Source organism: Bactrocera tryoni, chromosome 1 (assembly GCF_016617805.1).
Source record: "Bactrocera tryoni isolate S06 chromosome 1, CSIRO_BtryS06_freeze2, whole genome shotgun sequence".
NCBI lineage: Eukaryota > Metazoa > Arthropoda > Insecta > Diptera > Tephritidae > Bactrocera > Bactrocera tryoni.
The window spans coordinates 56,053,964-56,079,717 of NC_052499.1; the positions used below are offsets into that span (position 1 = coordinate 56,053,964).

Here is a 25,754-nt window from a genome sequence, read left to right on the forward strand (position 1 = left end):
GTATATATATGTATTTATATATTTAGATTAATAGAATGGAATAGTAGATCCCATATAGAAAGCAATATTTGTTTACCCTGAGTTCTTCTAGGAGTAATTTCTGTAAATGTTCTACGAATTGACTGAAAAATTATTCAAGTATGAAAGAAAATAACAGGTCAATTGAAAAGTCACTGGCCTAACTACCTAACAAGCTTTTTTGGCAAAATTTTTTTTTTATCAACACGGTTCCCTCCAAGGCTGATGCACTGATTAAAGCGATCCTCCAATTCCTCGATACTATTTTTTCAGTACGATTTTTCTCTGCTTCAAAATCGACCACAGTTGCGGCGATCACCTCTTGATTCGACGAAATTTTTTCCCAGCGAGCATTCTTTTGAGACCTGAGAACAGGAAATAGTCGCTGGGGGCCAGATCTGGAGAATACCGTGAATGCGGAAGTAATTTGTTTTTTTCTGACTTCTCATACCCAAATATTCCTGAATGATATGGTATCCTTAGAGCGCTTGCTATCTCGAATAACTCCAATTTACTTCTATCCGAAATTATTGTGTAAACTTTTTTGATGTTTTCGTTTGGTAACAATCTGTTTTGAGCGTCCACTGCGTGCACCGTCTTCGGAAGTTATTTCAACATGTCTAAATTTAGCATATCAATCCGTGATGGTTGATTTGCCCGTTGCAGTGTTCGCAAACTCATCAAATTTTTGCTTCAACTGGTTTTTTTCGCTCCAGAAACCAATAAATCTATCATGATATGGAAATGTATCTTCTTTAGGGAAACAAAAAAAAACATAAAAAGAAATTCTTGAAACATTTCCTAAGTTTCAGTTTGCTAACCGAAGTATTCATGCTACCAACTTTATGAAATGATTTCCTCTCCTTTTAACTGTTTTGAGTAGCAGCAAAGCCTCTGGCCTTAGCGACTCTGCTGTTAACTTGTCAACATCGCTCTTACCGTAACCGATTATAACAGAATTGTTTGCTTTTCGGTTTGCTCTCGATTTTTTCTGCTCAAGTGAGTACGCTCATATATTGTACTCACCTCTACATTTGCCTTCCTGCGGTTAACGGCGCACAACTTTTCTCCGCTCAGTACAATCCTGTCGTAACTGTGTACATGATTCGCCTCATTGTCTTCGGCTCGCGTCGTGGCCACTGCTGTTAATATTGCTGCACTCTTTCATTGTGCAAGCCATTTCGCTGTTAAAGCGTTTGTTGTCGTTCGCAGTGTTGTTATGGCTTTTTTGCTTTTATTTTCTACTATAATTTCGAAATTTTTTTCTCTAAATTAGTTTAGCGGCGCTGACGAGGCGATGCGTGAGCCTCTGCTCAGCCGACATAGAGCACACCTGGCCGTCTGATTGCTTAGCTGGTTGGGATTAGTCGTGGCTAGTCAGTGTGTGTAGATGCTGATATGTGTGTTTGGGTGCTTCTAAGTATGCTTGCGTTTGTTTTCTTGTGCGCGCCTGTAAGTATGCTTGGGTGTGTGTTGTACAACGTTTTTCTATTACTTGCTATTTGTCTATGCTCATTTTTTCATGTTTGTTTTGCGCTTACAGTTGACGTGCGCGTGTCTATGTATTTGTGAGTTCAAGGTCACTTACTGTTATTTACAACAAAAGCCAACCCGTGCGCTGTTCGCATTGTATTAGTAAACTAGAAAACAGCTGGCGGCGACAACGAATAAATAAAATTGTAAAATAATAAAAATTGCGAGGCTGCGCAAAACATAACGGTTGTACAAAATAAATATTTTATGTACATACAAATATACTATACATGTACATAGCTATACTTTTTTATTTTACTTTATTTTATTATTTGTTTTTTTTTTGTTTTTTTAATTCTACACCGTACTTTTTGTTGTTTTCTGCACTTCAATTGTGCTCTGTCTCGAAATGCTTTTGCTGTTCGGCTATGCTCACTAATTCGTTTATGCTTTTTCCTCTATGCCTTTCCTCTGCATTTTTGTCATTATTACGCCTTGCCTTCAAACAATTGAAGCCTCATTTAAGGCCACAATTTTATTTTCAACAAGCGCATGTTTACTTGCCAAGCTTGTCAGCTTTTTGTTGCGCTTCAGCTTGTTATTATTTCTTGTTGATTTTTCTTTCTTTTCCGTTTTTATGCGTTGTTTTGTGTATCTTCTTTGTGCGGTGAAAGCACTTGTGTTTTGGCTGCGGCATTGTGACAGCTGCTCGAAAATGCTTGTTTGAGCTTCGCCAACATTAAAAATATGCTTTTTTTGTTGCACAAAAGCTTCCAAAAAGCCACAGAATTGGCGAGGCACGATGGTACGCATGCTTTGTACTGCGAAAGTAAATAGAAAAAGCAGAATAAAACTTGCTAATTTTTGAGTAAATTTCAGCAGTGCCGCATTATAAAGTTGTGGTTTATAGCAAAAAGTGCTTAAGTAGACTTAGCAAACTTTTTATAATCAGATTATGATTAATATAATGGTTTAGTATAAGCTAGCTGGATATAGTGAAATCTCGTGGTTTGTGAAACAGAATTTTTATATATTAATATTTGAAAGATGCTAAAAAATATTGAGAATATGCAATGCCGCGAAGTTTCCAGCTTACCAAGCTATTTTGAAGTAGTATATAAGTAAACTTTAACAAAAATACACTCATAAGAAGTATTATTAGTCTTTCCTAACCTGTCTGGAATTTTGCCAATTTTTGGGTTAACTTGAAAGCTTTGTTGCCAAAATGCTTTTATAAAAATTTTACAAATCGGCATATATAGTACATACATATGTAAATAACTAAAAATCCGTAGAACAGCAACAAACTATTGAAATGCACAAAAATATTACTATCCAGAGTTGCCACTTTTTTTTAATTAAAAAATTAAATTTAAATAATAAAATAAAAGCAGCATTTAAAAAACGTATATATGTACATACATATTTGCCATGATGATGCTTGATTTAAAGTAAAATTGAAAACGATGTTGCCACATCTTTTTTAAATATCTGCCCAGCAAATAATTGAAAATTGTAACATCACTATTTGAATATAAAAAGTTCTTTTAAAGAAATATTTTTTTCACTAAGTATATTACGTTTCGATGTTGCCACCTGCTTCAAAAATTGAAAACGCTATCTTATATGAAAATTTTGCCGTATTTTTATATGTTGGAAAATACTACACAATAAATACCAAATTTCGAAATTATTGCAAAATAAATATAAAATATAAGACTTCTTTCTAAACTTTATACACGTAACCTACAAGCAAATATAATTTTCTGCTACGGTATTTTTTCAAGTGTTTTCATGTACCCACCAGCCATTTTTATTTTTATTATTTTTAACTTTTAATAATTTTTAAGCCAACAAAACCACTCAAAATAAAAAAGTTCAAATGTTTTGATGTTTCTACTTTTTATAAAATAATTTCAGTTCAGTTAATATTTTTTAAATGTGTTTGCTTTTATTGCAAATTTTATTTATGGACTTCAGTTATTAAAAAATGTTCATAAATTTAAAATAATTAAAAGAGAACAAGGAAAAATTTAAAATAATAAGTTTTAATCGAAAATAATTGTTTAATTAAAAAATGAAAATAACAACTTTAAACAAAAATAGTTTTTTAATTAAATAAATTGAAAATAATAATTTTTAAAAAAAAAAATTAAATTAAAATTTTCTAAATATTTTTTTAATATATTTTGCAACAAAAATATTTTTTTTAAATAATTTGAAAGTAAAAAAATAGTAATTTTGCATCAAAAAATGTAGTTTTTTACCATATTACATTGTTGGTTAATAATTAACATTATTTTTTATTTATTTTTTAATAAATTTATTTCATCTGAATGTATTTTGTTTTATTAAAGTAATAGTAAACAATTATTTCTAATGCATATAATTTATTTCTGCCTTTTTCCATAAATTTTTAGTATTTGCCTTACTAAGCCACTAAGCCACGTACTCAATTTTTGAACTTTATATAAATTCTTAATTAAATTACACAAAAAACTATCTTCTTGAATCTACAATTTCCAAACCCATATTTTTTACGATACAAATATGTTAATACAAGTACATACACATAGCGGGACCATTAAGACTCCATCGTACTCGTAATTACCTCTGTGGGTTTTAGTGATATTACTCTTGCCTGTGTACGTGTGTGTGTGCTTCCGTTCACGCTGCGGCACTTTTGCATAAAATATTCAGTGACCAGCCCATATATTTTTTTTTGCCAACCAACCACTTATGAGTCCTGTCTACGAGGGCTTGTGGTTACCCACACCAAACGCGTGCGGAAGTAAGACAGTGCCTTACTCAGCGTGCCGCCAAATAACTCATTCGTGCCAGTTGTGTGATTTACACTTCCGCTTGAACGCGCGAAAGCCACGCGGCCGCAATGGTGCTGACAAATACGCATGCAAACATATGGTCGCCTGTATGGAAATGTTGCGTATACGCGGTGGGGCACATTCATTATGCCATATTGTGTTGTAAAGTTTCTGTTTTATGTGCGTGGCAATTGTAGGTCAAGTTCGTGTAAGTACAAGCGGCAAAGTGTGGGATGATAGAATATAAATTTTTTGTACAATTATTGTTTTGGTTTTGGAAAATTATGAAGTGGTGAGGTAGTATTCAATACATCGCAATGTTTGAATTTTAAAATATTTGAATGTTAAAGAGAAAATGGGTTAAATTGTATGATAAATTAGTGAAGAACTATAAAATCGTATAAAAGAGAACTTGTATTATTTATTTTATTTAAATATTATATCGTATCGTAAAAGTATATATAAAATTAATTGTTTAAAGTATGTTTAAAAACTTGAAAATTAACACCTAAAACTTAAAACTTGGAACTTAAAAATTAATCCTAAAACTTAAAAATTAGAACTTAGAGGTTTTATGCTCTTAACTTAACTTAACTTAACTTAACTTAAACTTAAAACAGAATTTTTAAAACTTAAAACTTAAAGTAAAAACTTAAAAATTATAACTTAAAGCATAAAACTAACTTAATACTTCACTAAAACTTAACACTTGAAGCATAAAACTTAAAACTTAAAATTAAAAACTCAGAACATAGACCTTAGAACTCCGAACTTAAAACTTAAAATTATATTTGAACTTAAATATAGCTCAACTTGAACTTAAATATATTTTAACTTTAACTTAAATATATCTCAATTTCTAGAAAATTACATAATAAAGGGGGAAAGAATAAACTGATCATAAGATTATAAATTTGTTTAGATGTTCTGCATACTGTTTTCCATATAATAAACTAACAACTTTTTGATCTGATAAATAACCAAATTTTTGGTAGTCAAGCAATTATCAAAATTTTGGATCGAATTCCACTTAATTCATTTATTTAAATGTCGCCTCTTGTAAATTTTTTCATGGTTTTCTTACGAAAAAGATAAATATATAAATACTTTTTTTCTGAAAATAGTTCAACAATTACTTAATAATAATTTATAATTATAAGTAAATTTTGTATAATATTTTCCTTTAAAAAGTTTATAATATTTCATTCACGCTCTTTCCATTTTGGTCTTCAATCAAACACTTTAATACAAAATGCTGCTCTAGATATTTATTTTTTACGTGAATGTTTATTTTATTTTATTTATTTTTGTTTTGTGTGCATCCTAAATTTTTGCCTTGCCTTCACTTTTGACAGTATACAACAAAAAAGTGTATAAACGAAAAAATTAAAATGTCACTCATACGCCGCGTGTACCGCTTACTAGAAAATGCTGGTTAACATGCTTTTCTGGTATGGTTTCACTTTGTTTTTAATTGTCACACTTCCGCCGCATTCACATACTGCGGCACATTCAACCAGCTGCAACGAGGCATGAGGCAAACGCACGAGTGACAGGTAGATTGCTGGTGGTAAACAAAAAAATGTGACAGTCATCAAAAGCGCCAGCCGACAACTAAAAGGGGGAACATGTAAAGGACAAATAAGAAGAAGTTTTGCGCAAACATATACATTTGCATATATATATTTACACAAGCATACGAGCACATACGAGTATACGAGTGGCGAGCGACGAGCCTCTCCTGGAGCACTGCTGCTCTTTTAAACACGGCGATAAATACGCAGGTGGCGTACATATTTATTGTACACATACATATATATGTTTGCAGTTATGTATGTGTGCTTAGCGAATGGTGGGCAAATGTGTATAACCTGCTTTCGGGCACTCTGCATGCCACGAGGCAGCGACATGGCACGTGTGCCCTAAAATTGCGAGTAATCACCAAAAAACGGGAGCTTAATAACATAAAGTACATAGCAATAACAACTTTGGCGGCAAAGCAAGCAAAAAATACTTATATTAAAAGTGCTAAAATATAATGAAAAGCTGCAGTGTATAAGTTGTTGGGAGCTCAGTGTGCTGCGGCAAGCACAAATGCACACTTATAGTATATGTCAAAAGGAAAAATTACAGGGTGGTGCAAATATTTGAAAAGATAACGCGACGTAATGAAGTTTCAAGGTTTTTTTTGTTTTTTTTTTAACAAATCCCTCGAAATTTCAAAAATTTGTCACATATGACTTTGAATGAATAAAATCTTTAGATGTAAGTTTTTATCCCACAAGCAAGTTTAAATGACAACAAGGAAAAATTATTATAGCTCTGATGTAGCCTTTCGCTTGTGCATTTCTCAAAACATGAAAGGCTATAAAAAGATCTTCATATTGATTTGGATCGATGAGTTTGTATGACAGCTTTATTCTTTAATAATCCTGCACGACCAATTTATACTCAAATTATGGCTCTGACTGGGACAATAACCCATATTATATTTCTTAAAAATATCTCATAACATAAAAAAGTTTCTCGTACAAACACTTGGTTCCTATCGGTCAGTTTGTATGCGGCTATATGCTATAGTGATTCGATATCGGAGATTGCGTTAAATAAGCAGACTCTTTGTGCGAAATATATTTAATATAAAATTATTATACTCTGTAACAATATATTGCAAGTGTATAAAAAGGTAAAAAGTATGCATTCCAACCACCCTACCTTTGAGTGCCGCATATGTTTACTTACACATACAAACTTTCGTGAATACCCCGCTTGGGAACAACCTTTTCGCTGACTTTCCGCGTGCGTTTGTAACATGAGTGCTGTTTGCATACACATGATACAGTTACAAGCTCACTTGCAATGCTGGAAATATTTTGTTTCACTTTTCCGCATTTTTTCTGACTTTTTTGTTTTAAAGTTGCGATTGTTCTGTATGGCTGTATACTTTTTCATTCGCATTATGCTTTTGCGCCTTCGCTTTTGTGTAATTTTTACGACAGTTTTATAAAACAAAAATCTCAAAATGTGCAGTTTTACACGCGGCTTGCAAGTTAGTGTTGTTTTTTAGGAGCATATTTAAAGTTTGTTGAGTTTGTCATAGGCGAACAAAGTTTTATGTCACAGCTTTGCATTTTTGTCTTTGCTTTAGAAAAAATCTATTTTGTTGCTAATGTATATGAAATTGAGGCAATCTAAGGGTTTTTGAAAAGTTGACAAAAGGTACAGCAAACGACGTTATATTTTTTCCGATCTTTTGACATTTTTCCTCAGTAGGTTTGTCATTTCATCATGGCAATAAGTATATACGATCCCACAATGAGTCGAAATTTTTAAAATTTACTACCGTAATTCGGAGTTAGTGGCCTCAACTGCAAGATATACATATATTGATGATATATGTAGACATATATGCTATTATGATAGTTTTAGCTTGCCTTTGGAAACCAGTTCAAATTGTTTAGGTAGATTTTGCGCATCAAGAATGTCGCAGTCACGTCCTTAGTTGCTAAGCTACAAGTATGAGTGCTTGCTTGCTGCATAGTCCTGATTTGGTCAATAGTTTTCTTTCCAATGTCTGATACTGAAGTAATCACTGGTTACCCAAATTGTATCTATGTGTAACCACAAACTGTCCTTCCATATGCAAGGGTGCTTAAAATTTTATTACGAGAATATTTACCATTGTTGCATTGTATTTGCTTTTCTCTAAAGCATCTCTATTACAATTATTTTTCTAGTATAGTGAATAGTGCTCTAGATTCTTTCTCATTCAAATTATTCTTAGTACTTTCGATTTGTTACCAATGATGAGATAACTATAACCAGTTCTGAATCAGCTGTTCTCTGTATATTCACAGAGTTGGCAGGAGGAAAATATGCATAACTTAGCATAGTAATCTGTTTACAGTTTCAGTAGGGTCGAAATTTGTCAACTGAATAGTTTTCAGAGGACTTCTCTGTGTGAATATTTTAGAATATGCCTATGTATTTGTGCATTGTTAGCATCATAAAGAATGATACTGAAGAAGCTACTTTTTTTAACATAACGATGAAAGCTTTTGAGGGGTTATACGTAGGTTGCTATATATATTTCTGGCCGAATAATGTAAATAGGCATATTTATCAACGAAAATCACCAATCCACACGAGCCTTTTTTTCAGCGATTGTCAAATTGTGCGGAATCCAACGAGAACAAACCTTTTTTACGGCCAGGTGTTCATGCAATTTCGAATGTATGCTGGTGGGGGAAATGCATAGGCATGCCTCTATCTGAAGGTATGTTACATGACGGTCTTGCATTATCAGTTCACGTACGGCATCGATGTTTTCTGGCACACGACCTTCACGGAATTCGTCTTTGAGCGTGCGTCGGCCACGATTGAATTCGTTGTACCAGTTTTTCACAGTGCTATAGGATGGTGCTTCATAGCCATACAAAGATTTTAGTTCATCGATGCACTCTTGTCGTGATAATCCACGTCGAAAGTTGTGAAAAATGATCGCACGAAAATGTTCACGAGTTAATTCCATTTTTTGGCCGAGATGAATTTTTAATTCCCTGTAAATAAAACAATTCACGATTAAATGACAAAACGTTCTGAGTGATGTTATGCTAAAAAATGTCAAACTTTCCAATGGAAATGTCAGATTGCACCTGGCAACACTTAGTGTTGCCCTAGGCCAGAATATATATAGCAGCCCTCGTAACCGCTTCTTTGGCACGAAATTCAAGCTATGACGAAAAAGTTTTTAATGAGTTTATATTTAAAGTAAATGAATGGATACCATATACTATATAATAATAAATTTTTAAATACAAAATATTATTAAAAATCGATTGTTTGATCGGATTTGGAATACACTCGAAATCTGCGCTTTTATAGTAAGGTTATCACGTTGAAGAAAACTTCTACGCTAGATGCCGCAGTAGTAAAATATTATTATTGGAAAGTTATGTCGATCATCCCTTGTTTATGCACTTTCGAACACGACAGTTCGGTATGAGCAGTTTCTTTTTATCAAAAGCTGTTGAAAGGGTGTCCTTTGATGACAAATTATGTACTTTTTCAGCTCAATAATGGTTAAGAGTAAGATTTAAATGGGTTGCAGATGAAAATAAATAATAATATCAGGCAGTCGGTGAGAACCAAAAATAAATAAATTAATAAATTTTGGATTAACTAGATAAGAGCAACAGCAATTGTAACGAAATGAGATGCTTAGAAGTAAATAGCAAAAGCCTCCTCCTTTAAGTAATTTTTTTTAATTTAAAAGTTTTAAAATATTTTTTATTCTCATACATTTAAAGCTTGAAAACTATTATATTCAAGTTTTTTTCTTCAACGATAACAAACACTTGAAATTTGTGAAACCGTATCATTCCACTCACTTGCGAAATACTTTTGATGAAAATATCGACTTTAATCAGCATTAAAGCATTACAAGATGACAAAGCAAACAATTTCGCACAAAAGTAACTGTATACCCAGCAAAAAAGCTGAAAGAGGAAAGCGAAAAAAGTGTGTAAACTCTGAAAAGTGGCAGACGAGCATTGTGCCTAGCAACAACAAAAAAAAAGAAACACCCATAAATAAACAGCAACAAATACACACACACAAGTACAAAGATGTATGTGTTGACACATACATATATTGTAATGCATGTAAAGGCGAGCATGTGTAGTCCAATGCTCAAACAGCAGTGAAGCACTGAAAAGCATCGCCGCAAACGGTGGCAACACTCGCTAATACATATTTTCAATTTACATGCGCTCAAGGACATACAAAGTAAATTTTATTTCAACGCAAATACTATCAGTCAGCAGTGGGCATTGTGCGAGTACTCAGCAGCGAAGAGCTAGCGGCAATCCTGGCAGCAGCGCTAAGCAAAGAAGCTATTGTTGCGATGTTCTGCCTCTTCTTCTTCTTCTTCTTTGCTGTGGCATCTTTAAATATTTATCTTTGCTATACTATTGTTATTGTTGTTTGTTAGCAAACTTTTTTCTTCGTTAACTTTTATTGTGTTTGCCGTTAGATAGTGTGTTACATGTGTCTGTAGTGGTGTCGGACATGGTGATAGGCATATTTACGCTTTTCCAGCGAAAACTGTATATGTTTGAGTGTGTGTTGGTGAATGTGTTTTGGTCCTTATTGTGCGTACACGCGTTAGCGGTATCGATTTCTGCAAATTACTTACCAGCAGATTTGCCACTCTCAGCACTAACAATAACAACAATTCAATATATGTATATAATTTAGATACATATATAAATAGGCGTAGATACATAGTTATGTACATACATAAGTATGTCAGAGGAAATTGATCCGTTTATTTGCTGGTGTAAATATAATTTTGAATATTTTCAGCGAAAATTCAAGTCACTCTTGGAAGCGGTTTGAATTATACTCTGCCTACGTATCCAGCGTAACATACATTTGGCTAAGTATTTGGAAATTATAACATATAAAAAAAGTGTGAATTTGGTCGCCCAATCGGTGTGCAACTACGGCTACTTCACATACAATATAACGCAATTTTTAATTTCATTTTATTCATTCACCTTCCAGAAATAAATCAAGAAGAAATTGATATAATGGGATACAGTTTTCAACGAATAATTTCTTTAGAGTATTCCAGCTTATGATCAAAAAATGTTCAACTAAACTATTCGAGCCCCTAAGTGCTGAATATTTGGAGCTCAGTACCTACCAGTATTAGTATATAGTTGACTTTTGATCGATAATATCGTTAAATGTGTGAGATATGTAATTGATATTCAGGGTTAATTCTTCTCTGATAATAGTATGTCTGTATGTAAAAAATAGATTGAATCGGGTCAATACTTCCTTGAGCCCCCATATATCTAATTTTCGAACTTCCGGGTGGCTTTGTATCGCACATGTCGGCCAATATGTGAGTTATCTCAATGAATATGAGAGCGCGTGTTTTACAGATAATATTGTATCTTAGTGCCTAAATTGGATACAATTGTGCGAAAACTTGACCTAGGTCCAATATAGCAAATATATAACAACTGGATGACTTTACTCATGGCATGTTTGGAACCTTAATGAGCCTCAGGGAACATTTTATTAGTGTGTGGCAATTACTAGAAAGTAGTATTGGAAAATAGATAAAATCGGGACGAAGTCAAGAAAGTATCGTGAATTCTTCATTTAAATCTCCTGCTTATATAGAAGACAGGGAATTTTTTTTCCAAGGTTGGTACAGCTGTTCTTAATTATGATGCCAAAAATTAGCACGATCTGCCAACCAGTGTGTTTACAGCAGCTGTTTATGTCAGTCGCCCTCAGTGGTATTTGTCGAATTTTACAGTGACCGAAAATATTGATCAACGTATTTGAACGAATTTTCGTCTGCCGATTGGGCATGTAACGCCTTGCTGCAAGACTTGTTGTGATAGAGCTGAATTTCGATAAAAAAATGTATCAAGAGCAGGTGGCTGCAGACATGCTGGATCTAACCAATTCGGATCCCACCTTCATGGAACGTATAATTACAGATGACGAGACATGGGTCTACGAAAATGCACACTTACGAACCAGCAATTATCGGAATGGCGGCCCAAAGACGCGCCCAAGACGAAAAAAACCACGCCAAGGCCGTTCAAAAGTGAGCTCATTGTTTCCTTCGATATTCATGGTGTTGTCCACTATAAATACTTTCCAACACTGGTCAAACCGTCAATAAAGAGTATTATCTTGGTGTTATGAGGTGCTTACGATACGCTAACCACCGTAAACGTCGTAGTTTGTGGGCCAACAATTCGTTTATTCTTTATTATGATAACGCACCATTGCACAAGGCCATCATTGTGAATGAATTTTTGGTCAAACACTCAACAAATATCATTGAGCAAGCACCGTATTCATCTGATATGGCCCCCAGTGACTTTTACTTATTTTCCACACTGAAATATCCACTTCGGGGAAAGCGCATCGACTCAAATGAAGACATCAAAACAAATTCTAAGCGAGAGCTGAAGGCCATCCCAGAAAGTACCTATAAAAAATTTTGACTATTGGAAGAAGCGTTGGCACATGTGCATCACTTCAAATGGATGTTACTTTGAAGGCGATAAAATAAATTTGGATGAAGATTGAAAAATTATTGTTTTATTTATAAATTACCAATACTTTCTTGGCAGGGTGTATTATGATTTTCGTTTTTTTAACAAACCTTTTGTCGAATAAGTCGGTCACTCATACAGAGTTGAACTTCCATAACTCGAACTCTGGAATTGGCAATAGAAGTCAAAGTTCATACAGATTTCCTAGCATAACTCGAAGTCTCTCTAACTTGAAGTTTTTTGTGGATTATGGTAATTCGAGTTAGGGAAGTTCAACTGCATATATGTATGTATAAATGCTTGGATTCCATTCCTCTGGGTGACGGTTCGCACTTTAAGGTATTCCCCTAACTTTGATTCTTGCAAGAGGTCGGAGTCCCAATGTCTCTTATGTAAACGCATCTTGGTCAAATAATTTCATGGATAACAGAACCGGTAACAGTAGAGATGAATTTTATTATTTTTATACCGAAATTAGTTATATAAAATTGTATCTGCACATAAGTATGTAATCATGTTAGCTCTTTCTACCACAGCCTTTTCACTTCCTTTGAAGAAGGATAGGTTAGTATGAAATGATTTAGCTAATTACGCTTACATTTTCTCTTGACATTAATTACTTTACTCTTTTAACCAAAATTGCAAGAACACTTTCTTACACACATACATATGTACATGCATATACACACATACGCATATGAAGAAAAATTTGGTATATACACATACATATATAGAAACAAAAAATGCAAATTAGCCTTAAAAGCGGTATGTTTCTCACACACACACACCCACACACACATAGAAATGAGTGAGTGGCGCTTATCGCACTTGATGTGTAATCGCAATCGCAAGTGGCAACCGCGGCGCGTTTAACACATTAAGGTGAAAAGTGGCACAGCGTGATAACAGCGTCCGACACACGCGCCCAGCAACAACAACAACAATTAAATTTTGACAACAACCCACAATGCGAGTGAAACAGCGGTACACCCACTGCACACACACATAAAACACCAACTAAAATACGAACACAAACACTCACACCCACACATTCATATAAGCATATACACACATATACATATGTACATACGTACATACCCGTGTATATGCATTTGTTTACACATTCTGTTAAATTAAAACTGTGGCCGTAATCGTATTAATCTCTGTGCCGCAGCGCCCAAAAGTCGAAACAGTTGAATGCATGACAACAACAACAACAGCAACCAGAACAACAATAACAAAACAGCTGACGAAACAGATTAATGTGCGCGAACGAGCGAGCCTGCCATTAGCACCGCCAGACCGGAAGTGTACTTTCTTTCTGTTGCTATTTTTGTTGTTGTTGTTGTTGTATATAATACATTTTCGCTTACCCGCTGTTGGCATACTTTAACGATGGCATTTACATAATTGTAATTTGTTAAAAAATACGAACATTGTACTTGTGGTGGCGCGGCGTCGAATCCCGAGCGGATGTGTGTTCGTCGGCACTGTGAACAAAAACAACAATAGCAAAGCTTAAATAAAACAAACAACAAGCCGCAAAGTGTGAAGCACATGGTGTAAGCGCAATAAAATGTAACGAGCTGCAGAAATGTAAAAAAAAACAACAACAACAACGAATTGTGGTATTAAAACTTTTAATGTGGAAAAAATTTAACACATTCAGCAAAAGGAAATTATGGTTAAAACATGCGAATGCATAATTTTGTGTCCAAATGAGTTGAGTGATATATAAATGGAAATTCATTTATTTACGTAAATTTCAAATGTAAACACACTAATATGCATAGACAGTTAAATGTGTTGGAGTTGAAGGCCACAAAGTCCATTAATTGCTTTGGCGTCCAATAACTAGAGAAAACCAGAAAACGCGTTAAATAAACGTTAAAAAATACAAAAGTTCCTTAAGTGAACTTGATTTTGCTCTGTCAGTTTGTAAGACAGTTATATCGTACAGTGATCAGATCAGTGAACAGCCATTGAGAGAGATGAGAGGCTTTTTTCTTGTTGTTGTTGTTGTAACGAGTACCTAATGGGCCATTAGGTACCATTAATATCTTCACCGACTCTCTCTCAGTGAATGGTAAACTTGGAGTCAAACCAGCACCTATTTCAAGCGAAGAGCTCGAGTTGCTGCGAGAAACGAGTGTGACCTTTGCGTAGCTTCATTCTGGATACTGTAGCAGGTTAAAATCTTACTTATCCAGCATAGACCCTGACACATCAAACATATGTCAAACGTGCAATGAGTCCCCGCATGACACAAGCCACCTTTTTGCATGCCCTGCTAACCCTACATATCTGATACCCTTCTTTCTTTGGTCCGACCCCATCGTAACAGCACGTTTCCTGGGATTACCGTTGGATGACGTCGATGACAAGTTATCAAATTTTTACTACCCTAACGGGGTTTAGGTAGCCGTTACAACAACAACAGAAATGAGAGGCTTTCTCCGTTCTCTACTAACCCGAGATATTGAGCCGATTCCACATTCTAATTGCAAAAAAGACATTTGCAAACCTGAAATTTCTGCGGTATCCCGTTCATTTACTGTATCCTCCAGAAATGGTCATGGGCCACATCTTTATGTTTCCAATACATGTGTATTATACTTGATTTAATAAAGTTGTATAATCGACGGATTAATTGTATCGATCTAAAAATGTTGAAATACAAATCAACGATTTTTCGAAATTTTAGATTTTTTTTTGCTCGGTCCGGCCGATTATGTATAGCCAACAAGGTTTTTATACTCTTGCAACATGTTGCTTATTTTTATCACATAAAAATAGTTCAGTTAGTTATTGGGTTATAAATACATATATAAATGTCTGTCCATCCGCCCATCGGTCTGTCCGTGCAACTTGTAACTTTCATAAAAATTGAACTATTGTAATGAAAAGTGATACTCGCGTTCCTTGGCAAAAAAGTGAAGACGAGTTCGTGGAATTCATATTATAGGAGCCGGTATCAAATTTGGACGATATCCATCCGAAAATCCATATCTCGGCATCTGCTCGACCGATTTCAACAAAATTTTATATGCAATGTTATCATGGCGTTCCTACATAACAGTGGGATAACAATGGGCGAAATCAGACAAAAACCACGCCTACATCGCATGTAATGTTCTTTCACTTTCCAGTTTACAAACTAAAAACCAATCAATGTTTCCTGATAAAACTCCACACAAACAGTGCCCTCAATGTATTTTTTAAAATCGAAATCGGATTATAAATTTTCACTAATCCAGACGGCTAATATTGGCACCACAGTGCTTATCGCTGACTTTTTTCCGAAAATATCGATCAATATATGAGAAATATGTATTATTGAAATTCGGTTCAAATGTTTCTTTAATAAAATATACTCTTGTGTCAAAAAATGGGTTGAACTGGATCAATACTTCCATTAGCACCCATATACCTAATATAAAGGCTTTCGAACTTCCGGTTGACTTTATATCAAAACGGATGATCCAAATAGAGGTACTTTTTTTGAATAGCCTTTTTATGAGTAAACAGTTCTTTCGATTAGTTTTCTTTTAAGTTAGCGAGAGGATTGTTTATTATCTTAAAAGCGTTCATACAAAATTAAATCCAAGAGAACTAATTTTCATATTTAACTTTCATATTAGTTGGTCCAAAGTCGGTTCCTTTAGGCTTTTTCTATTGTAATATACATATGATCGTCATTTCCCAAGCATAAACTTCTTTTAAACTTTCTCAGAGGTATCTTGAATATTATGACAAGTTCGAGTTAGATACAAAGTTGTGTGAGTGGATTGTCTGACCACAAATAGTACTCGAAAATCAGGGTTCTCAGTAATAAAAAAGGACACTTACTCGGGAATGCTGTTCCTCAATAACAAAAAAGGACAAGAACGAAGCAAGCAAATTATGCTAAGCCAATAAAACATTTACAAATCGTAGGTCCGAAGAATTTCGAAGACGATAGCGAAAGTAAATGAAGCAACAGCAGCAACATCTACGCAATCATTAACTTATAAACTAATAAGGCAACAACAGTTAGAAATAAGAAAAGCGTGCATTCACTTCAGGCGCTCGCACGTGCAGCACGCCTTCGTATGTGTGTGTGTGCGCGTGTTTCTACTCGCACTCACAACAAGTAGTTGGATATGCATCTGTACGAGGGTACGTGCAGTGTGAGTAGCATCTATTGTTGTTGTTGTTGTTTGTTTGTTTTTATAATGATCTTGCCAATGTTGCTAATAAAGCACTTGGTGCTGTTACAATTCATAACAGTTGTCGTTGTTGTTGCATATTTATTGTTGTTGTTGTTGGTGCCGTTGTATTGTTGTACTTGACTTGCTACTCTTGACATTGTTTACAGCTGGCGCATTGTCGGCTGGTTGCACTTGTCAGCTGCAGCCGCAAGCAAATACCGTTAGCACTGCAGAGAAACGTGTTGTCCGCAAATTAGTGTGGAACTAGGCGGTTAGGGTGTGCTTTTAGTTTTAAATTTTGGTTGTGTTTTGAGGCTAATGCTTCCATATTACTACTAAGTTGTGGTTTGGCAGAAATATTAGCTGAATAATAACGGTCAATTTCATAACTGAACAAAAATGGGTTTTTGAGAAAAAAATACATCAGCTTAGAATTAAACTCTATGAAAATATGAAAATTCGCGTAATTTAGTGAAGAGATTTACACTGAAACAATGCTAAGGAATATGTTAATTTTTTTTTTCAAATGTTTGAATTGCTCAATATTTTTCAATTTGACTCTTTAAAACGTTCTTTATTCGGTCTAAAAGTGAAATCTTCTAGAGGATATTTTGTTTTTATTACTAAAGTCCATTGTTCCACTATATAGTACCAACATTGACTCGGCTTGAAAATAACCCCGCATCCTTGTTCTGTCGTCTACAATGCCTGTTGTCTTTTATGTTATCGCCTATTAACTTCTCTGTATTGTGAGTTGAGATCTATTCATTTGTTATAAAACATGAAAGGAAGAAGGCTGCGCTCAGGTGTAGTAGATTTACTGCTAATTTTATGGCAACCACTTCCGCTTGGAAGATGCTACAGTGGTCGGAAAGCCTGCAACTGAAGCTAATGGATAGCTTCCGACAGCCTTTGACCTATCCGTGAAAAAGCTCATCGTCTCTCCTACTGCGAGTTCTCCCTCTCTCGAAGGTATGTGGGCAGAGAAATGGCAAAGTAATCCAAGTTTTTGGTATGAAATCAAAGTGTGCCAGAATTCCAGAGTGCCCAGGTGCCCAGATATCGAATTTCTTAGATTATCTTAGTCTTAGAGCAGTTTTCACGGCCATACATCTTCTGGCTATGAACAGCAGTGTCCGTTGAACACTCGCAATTTCTTTCGCGAATATAGTATTTTCCAATACCTTCCGCCATATAAAAATTTCATAAAATAGCCAAAGAACTAGTTTTGGTGGTAGTACACACATTTAAGCAATGGCTTCTCTGCAACAGTTCAGGGCAAGCCCTATGCATTTAACTCTAACAGCAGGTCAAAGGCACGTTCCTCCCATTGATGGCAGATGCGCCTTCGGAATGTGGCACTTTCCAATTATTAAATCTATTCCACCTAACTAGCTAGTTTTAAGCAGAGGGAAAATACATAATTTTTTATAAAAACTCAATTTAACCAGAGAAAAAATGTCCATATGTACCGTTATTCGAACACGCCCTAAACCACTAAAATTTGTAATTTCCACCGGCTCCAGCACAACTTCTCAAAAGATGAGTTAACCGTAACATTAGATTTGCAATTTTTTCACTGAAAGCAGTTGCGCCCTCTCCAAGTAGTGTGTGTGTGTGTGTGGGTGTGTGCTTGTAGACCTTTGTTTAGATGGGTTTATCTCGTTAGCAACAACATTACCCTTGACATGCATTCGCTTCTATCACTCATTCACGCTCGTATACGCTTCGCTCGGTTTATTGTTTTTTAAGTTTGTTGTTGTTATTGTTGCTGTTGTTGTCATTGAGTTAAGTGGCCCATAGGCAATGCTTGATAACAATTTACCAGTTTTGAGCATTGAAGTGCCTCTTTGTTGTTGTTGTTGTTGTTGTTGTTGCTGTTATTTTTGTTTCCTTTTGGCGTGCATTCTGCTATATTGGAATTGCCTGGCAAAGCGTTTTCACGTGCATAATTGAAAAATGTCAAAAACACACACAAAGCCATGACGCATAATTAATTATGTTCGTGTGTACGTGTGTATGTAAGTATGTATGTACTTGGAATTTTCCGCTAATAATATTCTGCAAATTTTTACTACGCTTAACGTTACGCACTTTAGCGGCAATGTGAAACAACAACAACATAAATAAAAACGAAAGCCAAAACCAAAACAGAAACAAAAACAAAAAGAAAAACAAAAGCAAAACAGATTGACTTTTTAGCACCGCTAAACCAGTAAGTCATATTTTTCGGTTAACTCGTCAAGCTTCCTGCCATTCATTTCCCCCCAACTCCCGCCTCTTTAGCAATTTGCATTAAATTTTCACCGTTTCTGCACGTCCTTGGTGTCGACGGTTGATCGCAGCGCGGACCGTTAAGCTTTGCTGCTTTGTTTGTTTTACGTTTTAGCGTTGTGGCGTTGCCACCCGTTTGTTGTTGTGTCCTGCGGCGTTGCGCTGTTTACCGCATCCGCATAATCCCGCCGGGGAACGCTTACTGGGAAATGAAATTTTGTGAAATGACAAACTCAGATAAATGAACGAAACTTTGTGTAAAAGGAAATATGCTGAAAATATTGTAATCGTGAATTATGGTGGAAGTTCTTTTCAGTTACAAAAAGAAAAATTTTATTGAAATGCAAAATCCAAAAAACTAACGACAATAATTTGATGAGCTTGGTTGCATACGAAACTATTAGAAAAAAAGTTGGGCCATCTAAGTACACAGTGATGTAATGAATTTACGAATGAGAAATGGCAACATAGAAAAAGCGTAAACTGTAAACAGTTATTCTATTTTGCTACTTCTCATTCTAAATTCATTGCAACACCGTTTGTATTTTGTTCCTATAATTAATCTTGGTCATCTCTGTCACAACCCAAACCTAGAATACTAACGGTAAAGTTTGGCGATATATTTTTTTATCTTTATATTTTTTATTCTTGCTTTTACAGTATTTTAGCCAGTGTGATTTCCTTAGACAATATAGTAAGTATATATTATCTGACCAGAATTGACCCGGACTGACAGACAAACTGCAGTGCCAATGTTTAATCTAATTTTCCACACACTTGTTATAAGCCTCAGCTGGGGTGACTTCAAAAAATTTTGGTTTTTCGTTTTGGCCTGAGTTTTGGAGTGCTATTCGCTAGACTGCTGTTCTCTTACAATGTCATATTTTTAAATCCACAGTTACGGTGACTTTGATGAATATAGATTCATCAGGCATTTTGTCTAGCATATTTTTTGTGACCTCTACTCGACGTCGTGTTGGCAAAAGATTTCAGTCTTTTGGTATGAGTTTTGAATTTACACGCTAAATACCCAAAACATTAACTAGAATGTTTTTAGTCGATTTATAATATACGTTGAGATTCCTTGCTGTCTCTTTAATGTCGTCAAGACGTTATTAAGCACTGTTTCTTTAACGATAACATCAAATCGTCATTAACGCGACCTTAACTAAATGTTTTGTGCCACTCAAATACATGTGTTCGTGAAAGATTAGACTATCCAAAACACTTCTTCAACGATTCTGTAGTCGTAACTTCTTTGGAAATATAAAATTTCTAGCAAAATCGATGTTCAATTTGTTCTTCCATGATAAAAATCGTCTTTCGCATCAATAGAAAAAGAAATTGTATCGAACTCGTCGTAGTTTATATTTATAGTATACGTGGCAGCTCTTTATAATCAATTTAAATTTTGTCTAAAAAATAAGTATTATTTTCTCATATAAAGGATTTTTTATTCATTCCTTTAAAAGTTATACGCAGTGAGTCTATACTTCAAATGTACTGAGCATTCTTTATGTACACCATGTCGTATGAGCAACACAGAACTTTGAATGCAAAAGGTCATAAAATCCATGGGAAATGTGAAATGATTTCGGAACGGTTCAAACTGAAACAAAATAGCTTTTTTACTTTATATACTATTTTTGGAGAAACACTGAAACATTAGTGGCGTGTGTAAAAAAAACTTAACTTGGGAAATAACTGACATCTTAATACATATGGCACATTTATCGTCACTTAAAATGCAAAATAACGTCTGATCACTTTTCATAAGATTACAGGCGAAGGAAAATCAATATATTTAAGTTTTGGTTATAAAATGGTTATATATTGGTTATAAAATGGATATATATTGGTTATAAAATTGTTATATATTTGTTATCATACACTCATATTGAAACAAAATTTGAGTTTTGGTTACAAAATGGTTATATATTGGTTATTATATCAAACAGTGGTTTTCTATTTGTTTTTGATGATACGCTGTTTTGTATTTTAGGTGACGATACATATTGCTGCGGCTAGGCTTTAGATGCATTTTTAGGTGCAGAAGTTTTGTAGTTGTACTTTAAGGCACACACACTTATACCACGTTTAGCTTTTTGATCTACCCTAGATGGTATCTCTATGTTGAAGCTGAGATTCATCAACAATATGAATTAAGAGTTTTGAACGTCATCTTCTATAGAATAAAAGTATGATATCATTCTATTCGGTTTTGCATAACCAATTCGAATTTTACATATATCCGACCAAGAGGACTGGACAGTGACGGTGAAATTAAAGGTGATACCTTCCAAATTCTAGTTTTTAACGCTAAGTAGGAATGCACTACTCTTCTTAGATAAGCTATACAAAGACGACGTCGAACTTCTTTTGCTCTAATTTCGCCGAAATGGTTAGGAATGAGAGAGAATGATAGAAGTCGTTAGCCGATCAAATTTTCCAATGTTCGATTCTTTTAAGAGTGGTTACATAAATTGAAAATTTTTATTATTTTGATGAGCTGACGAATGGGTATGATTAACCTTGTGTTGAAGGCGAAATCATATGTGAAATGTCTTACTCGCTTGCAAAGGGGATTAAGGACCACTAAGACGTAAACATTTTAATCATATCAAAATTTTGTGTTATAAATCCTTATAAAAAATAGATTGAAAATATCCGTGCATTAATATGTATACTCTCTAACTATGTAGCTGTAACACATATTTAAACAATTTTCGTCAAATTTCTGAAAATTTCTTCTCTCCATTTAATCTCTTACACAGGCACCTACTTTCTGCTTTACGATTTTATCGATTATTTCGATAAGGATGAGGCGACTTCATTGCCGCGTGATAAATATTTGGAAATTATGAATAACATTTTTGGCAAAGTAACACAAGCGGAACGCGAAGCAATCATTTTTCGGGTAAGTACATACCATACATAATTGTAAGGCACTCATAAGCATACATATACTATATATAGAAGTTAAGTAGATTTCTACATACGTAGAATGTCTTGAAGGCATAAGAACTCAAATGCATACACATTAAATAACGAGTAACGGTATAAAAAGCTGCACACTAACATATATAGTACATCCTTATTTATTTATCTACTTATTCCTTTCTAAATTTGCTTCAAATTGAAAATCATATATTAAATAGCACATATTTATATGTATCCAATTAACAAAAAAAAGTTGGCAAATTCCTTGACTTCATGTGGAAATCGGTTTTTCATTTCAATTCGTGGAAAATCCTCTTATTATACCGTAGACTGACTGTGTGGGGTGTGTGACTTCAACTTGCTGCGAAAACTTTGAGGGTCACAGCTCAGTTTTGACAGACTTTGTCTGGTATTATACAAGTATATTGTTGAAATTAATGTTTACCTTATTTGGACGGAATAAGTATTGGCAACGTTCTTCTTCTTCTTTACTGGCTTAGACAACGCTTACGCGGTTACAGCCGAATTTACAACAGCACGACAGTCGATAGAACCTTATATGCGATGTTGAGAAGATTTATTCGACGGTAGTTAGCGCAGATTGGTGGGACTCTCGATTCGTTGATTGGGCAGAGCACACTTAAATCCAATCGTCGGACATGCTTTCGTCTAACCATCGATGTAGCATGCTCCTTATCAGTTCTTCATTTTATAATCTTGCAACTTGCAAGGAACCTTTGTCATAAGGGCATACTATTATTAGAAGGGATCGTTTCTGAATTTTTATAATAAATCTCACAGATTAACCGACATTTTTGATAAAAAGCTCTTAATTAGAACTTTGATCCACATATTCGATGTATGGGGACATGAATAGTTTTGCTCCGATTTAAACGCTTTTTTGACAAAGTCGAAGGTAAAAAACAGAATCTGCAATTTTTGTATTACCACCTTTTTCACATAACCTCCAATTTTATGTGAAAAATTCAAACAACCCAAAATTTTTGCGTTTTTTATTTTTTTCTTGTACAAAAATAAATTTTCTTTCACGAAATTTCATATACCTTCTTATGTCATACACAAATCGTAATTTTTCTCTGGTAAAATATTAAGAAAGAAACCTCACTTCGACCAAAGATCGATAAAACCCTAATTTTCTAGCCAAAATTCACATGGCAAAATATCAGATTTTTTTTAAAAGTCAAAAAGTTTTACATTTTCTGAAATCTCTACTTATTGATAGTATAAAAAATATGCATTTCTAATTCTTTTCAGTAAATGCAAAAAAGTCCCCACACATTTCGAAATAATATTACTAATATTTTTGGCTACCCATCTTTGCTCTTGGCACCGTATTTATCGATGAAAATATTACGCTTACAAATTAATCAATTCCAACGAATCTTAAACTTCGAGTGGGATCACCTTAAACAAATATAGCTATGGTATGATGTGAGATTTTTCTTGTTCAAAAAAATATCTCCATCGAAAAACTATGACTATGACAAGATTAATTCTGTACGTTTAAAAATTTTACAAAATTTGTTTTCTTCGAATTAGAGTCATACGTTGATTAATGTCAGCAGTCAGCAAATCACTTGGAGGAATATATCAAAATTTTGCTTTCCTGGTGCGTTCTTTGTTACATTAATATACTTGTAACATAATGAATTTTTTAACCAAATTCCTCCTTGCTTGTAGCGTTTCTAATACTTCCTACCCTTTACTATCAATAGCAATGCCTCTATAAATCGCACGTTTCCCCAAATACTCAATTTTCAAGTACATTGCACATTTTCCAATCACCAAAAAAGAAACAAAAACACCGATCTTTTGCAGTTGTTCCCTTGCACAGCCAATTTGCAACATACGAAGCTGCGTTACAAAGAGGCCAGCAGCCGTCAGTTGCACCAATAAGCCAAATGTGCAGTTACTCATTCTTTACGCAAGAATGAAACTCAATATTGGCACAAATACTGGTTGGTTGGCTTCAATAGCGACACATTTTTTTCACTTTTAGTGGCCTCTGCTGGACCGTTAAAACTAGCCGCCTGAAAATCGTCGTGTTGACATCAGAGAGATAGCAGAAGATCTTAACATCTCCCATGAATCGACTAACACATTTTGGTTAAAGGCTTGAATATGAAGGGTGTCAATGCTGAAACAGAAAAAAATAAAATTCGTTGAAGGCACCGAGGTCAACGCAGGCGGGGCTTATAGAAAGTGTGTGGGAAATTGGATTAAACGTTGGCATACTCTTATACTTGTAGGTTCGGAAAGGCAACAATAAAGATTTGTACTAAAATATTTGAAAATTTATTTGGCAATCCGGGTCAATTTTGATCAAACTGTATAGCCACTACAACTATTAGAGTAACTATTGAAGTATGCACTAGGACTTTTGCTCTCCTCTTTTTGATAAATACTGATTCAATTCAATTCAGCACTCTTATCAACTTAAGGACCGTGGTAAGCTCCAATAAGGCTATATGCTCCCTGCTAAGATATAAGAACCCCAGGAATTGTTTCTGTATCTCCAGCCTAACTGAGATGATACCCCATATAATCATATTCCGAACATTTTAATTTCAATTTGATTAAATCAAGAGTTGCTGGTTTTATAAGTTAATCAGCGCCAATCTGTGCCAGTGCCAGCATTCGAATTTCTCTTTTACCCGTATTATTATCCAACGTATATAAAGCATTGTACTCTGTTTCATTGTTGCACGCACATACATACATATCTCCGCGTGCATGCACTGAATGGCTCTGACAGTTGCGCTAATTGGCAACTCTGTAATTGCATTGCATTGTGCGTGACCATTCCATACACATATGCGCCGCTGTGCGTATGTAAGTGTGATGCAAGTGATGGATGTGTTGCATGTCCGTCCCGTTCATGGACGCTGATTATTCGATTGATCAGATTTGCTGCTGATTGCCTGATTGTTGATAGCCTACTTATGTACTTATTTTTTTAACTGCCTGCATCTGTTTGTGTGTGCGTGAATGTGAATCACCAATTAGTGTTGCGAAAGCTTTAAAAATAGGTCTTTAAAGAATTTTTAAAGAAGCTGAAATGTTCGAAAGAATTCAATATATTTCCATATATTTGAAGTTGAGGTTATGTCGGTTCGATATTATATATAAGGGTATTAATCGACGATGGACCCCGATTCAGCGAATTTTTGGTGTCCTGTCACACTAAAGTTCAATGCTGAATTCCAAATTTGCTAACTGCTTTCCTAATGAAAATTGATAATTCCAATATACCTGTATCCAGTAATCATTGCTGAGAGATGCTTGGAATCTGCAGTTGTATCTCATAGACTTCGAAACGAGGCGTCATTGCATCTCTTTTCTTAACATTTTCGAATGAGATCAAAAAGTTCAGTTCGATGAAATCATCAGTGGATATTCTACAATATAATCTGACGAAACAGACGCGCTTCTTTCAGACCATGCTCAGCTCTTAAATATTTACTTAACACATCGCCTATCTTGGAAACAGTATCAACACGTACAACAATATCAGCTTTGGAATCCAACGCAGAGTCACTCTTGCATACATGTGTTATTTTGGACCAAGTAAGCAAATGAAAAGTATAGTCCACTCTCAACGAACCAAGACCAAGCTCTCCAAGTCTATAATTCATTCCGTCCTGCCATATGGTGAACAGGCATGCACGATTTTGCGGATTGCGTATTGACAACGGTGAGTACATCAGTCGATAGAACGATGAGCTGTACGGGAAATATGGTGATATTGAAATAGTTCAGCGAATCAAGAGGCACCGTGAGCGCTGGTTAGGTTATGTTGTCCAGCTTTGCAAGTTTTCGATTCAGTACCCGTCGGTGGAAGCAGTGGAAGAGAAGGACCTGGTTGCACTGGTTATCTGGAATTGAGCCCAAATTACGAAAAGGAGAAGCGACTAACGCGCTGTTGT

The 25,754-nt window shown here is 34.8% G+C and overlaps 1 protein-coding gene across 9 annotated transcripts in view; it reads left to right on the forward strand.

The window, feature by feature from the left end:
• Positions 1-25,754, forward strand: part of LOC120771435 (acetylcholinesterase) — a 194,363-nt gene that overhangs the window by 94,414 nt on the left and 74,195 nt on the right. For all 9 annotated transcript variants that reach the window (XM_040099475.1, XM_040099484.1, XM_040099444.1 and 6 more), the window contains one exon: positions 21,642-21,784. In XM_040099475.1, coding sequence (XP_039955409.1) covers positions 21,642-21,784 — 143 coding nt within the window. The remainder of the gene's footprint in view (positions 1-21,641; positions 21,785-25,754) is intronic.